At 35.8% G+C, this 10,924-nt stretch overlaps 1 protein-coding gene across 1 annotated transcript in view; it reads left to right on the plus strand.

The window, feature by feature from the left end:
• UPRT (uracil phosphoribosyltransferase homolog) overlaps positions 1-8,915 on the plus strand; it is a 41,050-nt gene extending 32,135 nt beyond the window's left edge. The window contains exon 7 of the mRNA XM_017516022.1: positions 7,714-8,915. Coding sequence (XP_017371511.1) covers positions 7,714-7,820 — 107 coding nt within the window. The 3' untranslated portion in view covers positions 7,821-8,915. The remainder of the gene's footprint in view (positions 1-7,713) is intronic.
• Positions 8,916-10,924: the final 2,009 nt, after the last annotated feature.

A 10,924-nucleotide genomic window follows, 5' to 3' on the forward strand; every position in this document is an offset into this window, starting at 1 on the left:
CTCACACAATAATAGTGGGAGACTTTAACACTCCACTGTCAATAGTAGACAGATCAATGAGACAAAATTAACAAGGATATCCCAGACTTGAACTCAGATCAGGTCCAAGCAAACCTAATAGACATTTACAGAACTCTCCACCCCAAATCCACAGAATATACATTCTTCTCAGCAGCACATCACACATAATCTAAAATAGACCACATAATTGGAAGTAAATAATTCCTCAGCAAATGCAAAAGAATGGATATCATAACAAACCATCTCTCAAAGCAAAGTGCAATCAAATTAGAACTCGGGATTAAAAATTAACTCAGAACCACACAGCTTCATGAAAACTGAACAACTGGCTCTTGAATGTTGACTGGATAAACAATGAAATGAAGGCAGAAATAAAGATGTTCTTCAAAATAATGAGAACAAATACACAACGTACCATAATATCTGGGACACAAAGCAGTGTCTAGAGAAAAATTTACAGCAATAAATGCCCACATGAGAAGCAAGGAAAGATCTAAAATTGACACCATATCATCAAAATTGAAAGCTAGAGGAGCAAGATCAAAATAAGCTCAGAAGCTAGCAGCAGACAAAAAATAACTAAGGTCAGAGCAGAACTGAAGGAGATAGAGACACAAAAAACCCTTCAAAAAATTAATAAATCCAGGAGCTGGTTTTTTGAAAAAGTCAACAAAATAGAGCAGTAGCCAGATTAATAGAAAAGAGAGAAGCATCAAAAAGATGCAATAAAAAATGATAAAGTGTATGTAACCACCGATTCTACAGAAATGCAGACTACCATCAGAGATTACTACAAACAACTCTATTCACATAAACCAGTAAACCTGGAAGAAATGGATAAATTCCTGGACACTTACAGTTGCACCTTCCCAAGCCTAAACCATAAGAAGATGAAATTCTGAATAGACCGATAACAAGGGCTGAAGTTGAGGCAGTAATTAATAGCCTACCCACCAAAATAAAGCTAGGTCCAGATGGGTTCACAGCTGAATTCTACCAGACATACAAAGAGGAGCTGGTCCTATTCCTTCTGAAACTATTCCAAACAACACAAAAAGAGGGAATCCTTCCCTAATCATTTTATGAGACCAACATCATCCTCATTCCAAAACCTGGCAGAGACTCAACAAGAAAAGAAAACTTCAGGCCAATCTCCATGATGAACGTAGATGCAAAAATCTTCAATAAAATACTGACAAACCGATTGCAACAGTACATCAAAAAGCTTATCCATCACAATCAAGTAGGCTTCATCCTGGAGATGCAAGGCTGGTTCAACATACACAAGTCTATAAATGTAATCCAGCACGTAAACAGAACCAAAGACAAAAACCACGTGATTATCTCAATAGATGCAGAGAAGGCCTTCGACAAAATTCAACTGACCGTTATCCTAAAAACTCTATAAACTAGGTATCGACACAATGTATCTCAAAATAATAAAAGCTATTTACGACAAACCCACAGCCAATATCATACTGAATGGGCAAAAACTGGAAGCATTCCCTTCTAAATCTAGCACTAGACAAGAATGCTCTCTCTCACCACTCATATTTAATATAATATTGGAAGTTCTAGCCAGCGCAATCAGGCAAGAAAAAGAAATAAAGCGTATTCAATTAGGAAAGGAGGAAGTCAAATTGTCTCTATTTGCAGACGACATGATTGTGTATTTAGAAGTTCCCATCATCTCAGCCCAAGCCTCCTTGAGCTGATAAGCAACTTCAGCAAAGTCTCAGGATACAAAATCAATGTGCAAAAATCACAAGCATTCCTATACACCAATAATAGACTTAAAGAGAGCCAAATCAAGAACAAACTGCCATTCACAGTTGCTACAAAGAGAATAAAATACTTAAGAATACAGCTATCAAAGGATGTAAAGGACATTTTCAAGGGGAACTACAAACCACTGCTCAATGAAATACGAGAGGATACAAGCAGATGAAAAAACATTCCATGCTTATGGATAGGAAGAATCAATATCATGAAAATGGCCATGCTGCCCAAAGTAATTTGTATATTTAATGCTATCCCCATCAAGCTACCTATGACCCTCTTCACAGAACTAGAAAAAGGCACCTTAAACTGCATATGGAACCAAACAAGAGCCCACATAGCCAAATCAATTCTTTTTTTTTTTTATTTTATTTTATTTTATTTTATTTTATTTTTTTCCCATTTATTTATTTTATTGTATTTTAGGTTTGGGGGTACATGTGAAGAACATGCAAAATTGTTGCATAGGAACACACATGGCAGTGTGATTTGCTGCCTTCCTCCCCATCACCTACATGTGGCACTTCTCCCCCTGCTATCCCCCCCAGCTCCCCACCCCCCACCGTCCCTCCCCTATTTTCCCCCAACCGACCCCAGTGTGTAGTGCTCCCCTCCCTTTGTCCATGTGCTCTCATCGTTCAACACCCACCTATGAGTGAGAACATGCAGTGTTTGATCTTCTGCTCCTCTGTCAGTTTGCTGAGAATGATGGTTTCCAGGTTCATCCATGTCCCCACAAAGGACCCAAACTCATCGTTTTTGATGGCTGCATAATATTCCATGGTGTATATGTGCCACATTTTCCCTATCCAGTCTATCGTCGATGGGCATTTGGGTTGGTTCCAGGTCCTTGCTATTGTAAACAGTGCTGCAATGAACATTCGTGTACACGTGTCCTTATAGTAGAACGATTTGTAATCCTTTGGATATATACCCAGTAATGGGATTGCTGGGTCAAATGGAATTTCTATTTCTATGTCCTTGAGGAATCGCCACACTGTCTTCCACAATGGTTGAACTAATTTACACTCCCACCAACAGTGTAAAAGTGTTCCTACTTCTCCACATCCTCTCCAGCATCTGCTGTCTCCAGATTTTTTAATGTTTGCCATTCTTACCGGCGTGAGATGGTATCTCAATGTAGTTTTGATTTGCATTTCTCTTATGACCAGTGATGATGAGCATTTTTTCATATGTCTGTTGGCCTCACGTATGTCTTCTTTTGTAAAGTGTCTGTTCATATCCTTTGCCCACTTTTGAATGGGCTTGTTAGTTTTTTTCTTGTAAATCTGCTTTAGTTCTTTGTAAATTTTGGATATCAGCCCTTTATCAGATGGGTAAACTGCAAAAATTTTTTCCCAATCTGTTGGTTGCCGATTCACTCTAATGATTGTTTCTTTTGCTGTGCAGAAGCTGTGGAGTTTGATTAGGTCCCATTTGTCTATTTTGGCTTTTGTTGTCAATGCTTTTGGTGTTTTGGTCATGAAGTCCTTGCCTACACCTACGTCCTGAATGGTTTTGCCTAGATTTTCTTCTAGGGTTTTTATGGTGTTAGGTCTTATGTTTAAGTCTTTAATCCATCTGGAGTTAATTTTAGTGTAAGGTGTCAGGAAGGGGTCCAGTTTCTGCTTTCTGCACATGGCTAGCCAGCCGCGTAGCTCAGCTGGTGAGCTCCTGGTGCTCAGCCAAATCAATTCTAAGCAAGAAGAACAAAGATGGAAGCAGCATGCTACCTGACTTCAAACTATATTACAAGGCTACAGTAATCAAAACAGCATAGTACTGATACCAAAACATAGATACAGACCAATGGGACAGAACAGAGGCCTCGGAGGCAATGCCACACATCTATAACCATCTGATCTTTGACAAACCTGACAAAAACATGCAATGAGTAAAAGATTTCACTGTTTAATAAATGGTGTTGGGATAATTGGCCAGCCATGTGAAGAAATCAGAAACTGGACCCCTTCCTGACACCTGACACTAACATTAACTCCAGATGAATTAAAGTGTTTAACATAAGACCTAACACTATAAAATCCCTAGAAGAAAACCTAGGCAAAACCATTCAGGACATAGGCATAGGGAAGGACTTCATGACTAAAACATCAAAAGCATTGGCAACAAAAGCCGAAATAGACAAACGGGATCTAATTAAACTCCAGAGTTTCTGCACAGCAAAATGAACAGTCATTAAAGTGAACTGGCAACCAACAGAATGGGAAAAAATTTTTGCTCTCTACCCATCAGACAAGGGCTAATATCCAGAATCTACAAAGAACTAAAACAGATTTACAAGAAAAAAACAAACCCATTCCAAAGTGGGTGAAGGTTATGGACAGACACTTTTCAAAAGATGACATATTTGAGGCCAACAAACATGAAAAAATGTTCATCATCACTGGTCATTAGAGATATGCAAATCAAAACCACATTGAGATACCATCTCACACCATTTAGAATGGCGATCATTAAAAAATCTGAAGACAGATGCTTGAGTGGATGTGGAGAAATAGGAACACTTTTACACTGTTGTTGGGAGTGTAAATTAGTTCAACCATTGTGGAAGACAGTGTGGCGATTTCTCAAGGACCTAGAAATAGAAATTCCATTTGACCCAGCAATCCCATTGCTTGGTATGTATCCAAAGGATTACAAATCATTCTATTATAAAGACACATGCACACGTATATTCATCGTGGCACTGTTTACAATGGCAAATACCTGGAACCAACCCAAATGCCCATTGATGATAGCCTGGACAGGGAAAATGTGGCACATATACACCACGGAATACTATGCAGCCATAAAAAAGGACGAGTTTATGTCCTTTGTAGGGACATGGATGAACCTGGAAACCATCATTCTCAGCAAACTGACACAAGAACTGAAAATCAAACACCGCATGTTCTCACTCATAGGTGGGTGTTGAACAATGAGAACACATGGACACAGAGAGGGGAGCATCACACACTGGGGTCCTCTAGTTCCCTAGTTGGGGGGAACTAGGGGAGGGATAGTGGTGGATAGGGAGTTGGGGAGAGATAACATTGGGAGAAATGCCAGATATAAGTGATGGGGGTGGAGGCAGCAAACCACATTGCCATGTAGGTACCTATGCAGCAATCCTGCATTTTCTTCACATGTACCCCAGAACCTAAAGTACAATAAAATATATATTTGAAAATATTAAATTAAAAAAAAAAAGAATTATGTTTTTTTTCCTGGTTTGGCCTTCAAATGACGGAAGCTTTCCTATTCACTTTGGCTCCCCATCTGAGCCTGAGAACTGCTCCCAAACAGCAAGAAACATGAGGTTCTAGCTAGCCCTGTAGTCTTACTCAAGTAACCTTTGCAGTGTGAAGCAAAAAGCAGAAGTTTTTAAAGTTAGCCTTCTGCTCAAAGGGCAGTGAGACTGCGTGTTTTCCATTGCCAGAAGGAATGGAAAACTTAAGATTCTAGGTTTTTTTTTTTTTTTTTTCTTTTTGTGCCATACATTATAGAACAATTGGGAATGTGGTTTAAGAAAATAATTATAGGTACATGTAGAAATTTACCTTCTAGGATGTTTATTATTTTAAAAAAAAGAAAGAAAAAAAAAATGAAGGAGAGAAAGAAAGAGGAAGAGAAGAGAGAGAGAGAACGGAAGTGTTGCTTTATTGCCCAGGCTAGAATGCAGTCTAAAAATGGGTATTGAAAACCTCTTTTATACCAATAATTGTGCTTAATAATGGAGACAGAAAAAAAATGAGGGAAGAAAATAACAAACAAGCAGCCAACCAATATTTCATTTAAACCTGTAAGTAGGCATGATGTGGTGCTGATAAGCGTGTATATTTTGTGTATTTAAAGTGGAGAGTTCTATAAATGTTTATTTAGTTTACTTGTTCCGGATCTGAGTTGAAGTCCTGGATATCCTTGTTAATTTTCTGTCTCATTGATCTGTCTAATATTGATGTTGAAGTGTCCCACTATTATTGTATGGGAGTCTAAGTCTCTTTATAAGTCTTATGTATCTGGGTGTTCCTGTATTGAGTGCGTATATATTTAGGATCATTAGCTCTGGATGTTTATTATAGAGTTATTTCATATAAGAACAAATGTGAAAGCATACAAATGACTCAGAATAAGGAAATAGTTAAATAAATAATATATATTCAAAGGATGTACTATTATGTAACTGTTAAATCATGTTTTTGGAAAATACTGAATGGCATCAAAAATGTACATGACAATTGGAAAAAGCAGTATTAAAATAACAGCATTAGAATATTATAAAGTGTTATCACCAAGTTTAGAGATGACCAGTAAAAATTATGACTATTTTAATTACAATATCGGAGTTGGATTTAATATGGTACCTAATAAATCTTTTCTTAGCATGAGAGGCTAGACAGACACACAATGTTTTTTGAATTCTGGTTTCAAAATGCACATACAGTATTAATAGTTGTTATCTTAGGCTGGTGGGATTCTAAGTGCTTTTTGTTTTATTTTTAAGCTTTAAATTGGTATTTTTCAAATGTTCTACAATGAATTTGTATTTGATTCATAATTTTTAAAAAGGTCAATATATGACTTCTTTAGTCAAGTGTTTTCTCATTTCAAAATTTCTAAATCTTAGCCAGTTCTGAAGAGGCCACAGTATATTTAGTTGGGAAAGCTTATTTTGGTCTGTTATTGTATAGGAATTATGGCCTGTTTGACTACTTTGCTGTTTCATAACCAAATATTACTTGTAATTCAAATGTTGCTGGTAACAAAGGGTGATTTGCTTAGTTATCATTTATATGTATAATACAGGTGGCATTGACAACATTGAGAGAATCCAATAATTTAAAAAATTTTTGCCTTTGGGAATAGAAAAGCACTCTTTTAAATTCCAATAGTATACATGAGACTGGTGTACTATTCTTTGACATTTTAGCTGAAAAATCTTATTCTGTGGCAGCTTTGCTTGGCTTTTTAATTTGACAGGGTAATTAAAATACTCACCATTTGTATCGGTTATATCTAAGCTTGTTGATAACATTTCACATGATTCTAATGCTGTTATTTTTAGTGCTTTTTTTACATTTACCATGTGTATTTTTGATGCCATTCAATATTTCCCAAAATCATGATTTAACAGTTACATCATATCCTTTGACTATATGTTATTTAACCATTCAGTTATTGTGAGTCATTTACATATTTTCTTATTTCTTCTTAGGCCAAATTACTCTACAGTGAAGATTCTAGTCCTTGTTTCCTTTCCCTACCTATTCCCCTCTCCAAAAGTTAGAGTCCTAACTTCTAAAAAGCTGGCATGCTCTGACAACTCCAGCTTTTTCTGTGAAAAACAAGGACACTTTGAAACATTGCGCTTGTTTCATAGTGTTTCAGTTGGGAAACCATCATCTTATATGTGATCCTCTTTATTTTTTTTAATAGAGATGGAGTGTTGCTTTGTGGCCCAGGCTGGTCTCAAGCTCCTGACCTTGAGTGATCCTCCTGCCTCAGCCTTATAAAGTTCTAGGATTACAGGCTTCAGACACTCTGCCTGGCCTGTGATCCTCATTTTAAAAAGGACTATATTCACTCTATTACAGTCACCTTTAAAATAAAATAAAAAAACTCTTCATGGGAAAAGTTGCTATAACTGTATTTTTCAGTTTGAGCATAAAATAATAATTCTAATAATTTATTAATGAGATGGAGAGGACATAGTCTGACTACTGTCAAAGCTTTTCAGACTTTATAAAGAGGAAGAGATTAACCAAGTCTGATTAGGTATCCAAAGATCATTGCTCTCTGTCTTCTGTCAATTTTAGACCTAGTGACAATAATTGCAAAATTCCTGAATTACAAATGGTATTACCAAAACATTCTACCATAATAACTTTTCTTTCTTTTTTTTTTTTTTTGAAGGTGCCAAATCAATCATTCAGGAGTTTCCAGAGATCACAATTTTAACTACTGAAGTTCATCCTGTTGCACCTACACATTTTGGACAGAAATACTTTGGAACAGACTAAGTTATTGAAGTAAAATGAATTATCTCGTGTAATATTACAATCATGTTTTGATTTTCTATTTGTTTTACTGATTCAGTTGAGGGTGCCAGAAAAAAATGTGTTAAAATGCTTTTTAGTTTTAGAAGTGGGTATATTGGAGGTTATATCTCATTTAGTTATTTCTTTACTGTTAGCACCAAATTCAATAATGAAGTACATGCAATTCTTATAAAACACAAATTTTAATAATACCCTAATATAAATTACTGAGCCCTCAAATCATTAAAATTATTTCCTAATTTATGAGCCTCTTAGTTTGGAGGTTGCTTGAAGCCACAAATAAAACTCAAATGGGAGCCAGTTCTTTGTCCCATTGTATTTTGCATTTTGTTTAGTTTGGTTTTAGCTCTAGTAAGATTTCATATATGTGGCTATTGCCACATTCTTCTACTGTTTTCTTTCTGATACTGTTTATTCTAGTAACTTGGAGAGGAGAATAAAAGAATGTCTCCTGGAATTTTACATTCCTATTAATGTCCTAACTCAATTGGCAGACCTAGGATGTATGGGTAACTCTCAGGCCATTATGTTCTTCATTGCTCATTTCCCAAGCTGTGCATTGTCGGTAGGTGCCTTGCTAAGCTGAAATGCAGTGAAGAAGATGGTGGGGCATTTTCGGTAACTGGAACTATAACAATAATTTACAAGATTGAACCAGGTATGTCTGGATGCTGACAAGGGAGAGAGAGCCAAGCACTGTTGATGCCATCAATACTCCAGGAAGGAATTGGTGGTTTTTCTGAAGTGTGGGAGAAAGGGTGGTTTCTTGCTGAATTTCATGGCCAGCAAGTAAATTTAAATGCTTCATTTTTAATTTGGATGTTTCTGCTAGAGACCTTTGATTTGGAATTAGTTATTTTGCATGTTTGTCAATGGTAGATGTATTAAAATAGAAAAAATACCATGCTTTTTATAAAAACTCCTAAGATTTGTGTATGTTCATCTTTATGCTTCTGAAAGGGAGAGAAACAATTTTGGAAATCAATGTTCCTGTTCTGAAATCTCTTGTAAAACTCTGATCTCATTTTACGTTGAGATTAAAACATTTTAATAGTGGTGCCTAGCTGAGCACTTGATTAATTATACTCCCATGGCCCTATAGGCCATGTTGTGGGCCTCTGTTCAAAAGCACAGAAGGAAATGTCTTAGAAAAAACCAAAGCCAATGAAATCACCAAAGATTACGGGAGAGGAAGGAAGCCTGGTGTAGATTGGGTTATATTTTTTCTTTGGAGACTAGAATACTAGAAGAATTTCAGTATATTTTTCCCTTTATTTTTGAAGACTGTCGTATAATAAATTGAGATTAATAGGTAGATTACCCATATTACAGTTCTTCCATGGCAAATGTTGCTTTCAAGTTGTTACTGAAATTATCTTCTATACTTGTCAGTTAATTATCGTAATACAGTGTGGATTTTGTTTACTCCTGACTAGTAGAAGCTATAACTAAAGCCCGTTAAAGCCAAAAGTTCCAACTCCCCCTCCCAGGACAGATATGAACCAGCAAATTTAGATGAAGAACAGATACGCTTGAGATTAGTGCATCGAGCTAGTTGAAAAGATGATGCCTACCACTATAGGAGGTAGTGCTTTTAAATTAGTGCTTATGTTAGGGCTTCAGTATTTCATTTAAGGTGACTTTCGAAGACGTCAGACAATTTATATTCAAGTGTAGATATAAAACCATATTTTAAGCAAATTATTTTTGTATTACTAGTCATTTAGGTTTAACATGTCTTTGTTCCTTGATAGAGAGTTAGTTGACTACATTTGGTTCCCACATGAAAGGCCTAGAATGAACAGTAGAAAGTATGCAATGAAGTCATAGTCCCCCCGATGTTTCTCTTCTATTCCTATTTAGATTTCAAGAAAATTATACCTGTGGCTTTTGAAATTTAGGTCTTTATAGCAAATGAGGCATTATTTGTAGGGTTAAACACTTGCAGGACTCTTCAAGCGTTGGGCATTTTCTAAATATTCTAAATTTAACACAAGATTAACATACTATTCAAAATAAGACTATTCAAAACAGACTCTTCAAAATAATAATAGGGAGAAATGGAATGTTTCATGATAAAGAGTCAACATATCAAGAGAACATAACAGTCCTAAAAGTTTTGCTCCTAACAACAAAGCTTGAAAACACATAAAGAAAAACTGATAGAACTGAAAAGGAGAAACAAATATAAGTTTTAGTCAGAGATTTCAACAATCCTCTGTTGTTTTTAAGTGATCTGAACTTCAGAGCAGTATAAACTGTGTATATTCCTTACTGGGGAACACACCCTAGCACAATAAAAACAACACTCCAGTAGTATATGCAGTGGTTCTCAAAACTTGGATGTGCATCAGAATCACCTAGAGGGCCACAGATTGCTGGGCTCCACCCTTAGAGCTTCTGATTCAGTAGGTCTCTGTTAGGGTCCAAGGATTTACATTTCTAACAGCTTCCCATGATATGCTAATGCTGATGCTTTGGAGACCACATTTTGATTTCAGACTTTTTTTTTTTTTTATAATATGTTTCATTTTCATTTACATCACAATACTTGCTCATTTCTCATTTCATTTCTTCTTTGTCCCAGGGTTATTTAGAAGCATGCCATTTAATTTCCAAATACAAGATTTTCCAGATTTCTTTCTGTTATTGCTTCCTAATTTAATCCCATTGTGGTGACAGAATATACTTCTTCTTTGAATCCTTTAAAATTTATTGAGACTTGTTTTATGGCCCAGAATATAGTATCTTTTGGTAAATCTTCCATGTGTTCTTGAAAAGTATGTTTTATCCTGCTGTTTTTGGATAGAGTGTTCTGTGAATGTCAATTAGGTTAAGTTGGTTGATAGTGTTGTTCAAGTCTTCTACTTTCCTGACTTTCCCTTTTTTTGTCTGCTCCTTCTAAGGCAACTTTACAGTTTTTTTTTTTTTTTTTTTTTTTTTTTCTATTTATTGTATTTTTTTTTAGAGGAGGATTATTGAAATCTCTGACTAAAATTTATATTTGTTTCTCCTTTCAGTTCTATCAGTTTTTGCTTTATGTATTTTGAAGCTTTGTTGTTAGG

This window comes from Cebus imitator, unplaced genomic scaffold, assembly GCF_001604975.1.
Source record: "Cebus imitator isolate Cc_AM_T3 unplaced genomic scaffold, Cebus_imitator-1.0 Scaffold570, whole genome shotgun sequence".
NCBI lineage: Eukaryota > Metazoa > Chordata > Mammalia > Primates > Cebidae > Cebus > Cebus imitator.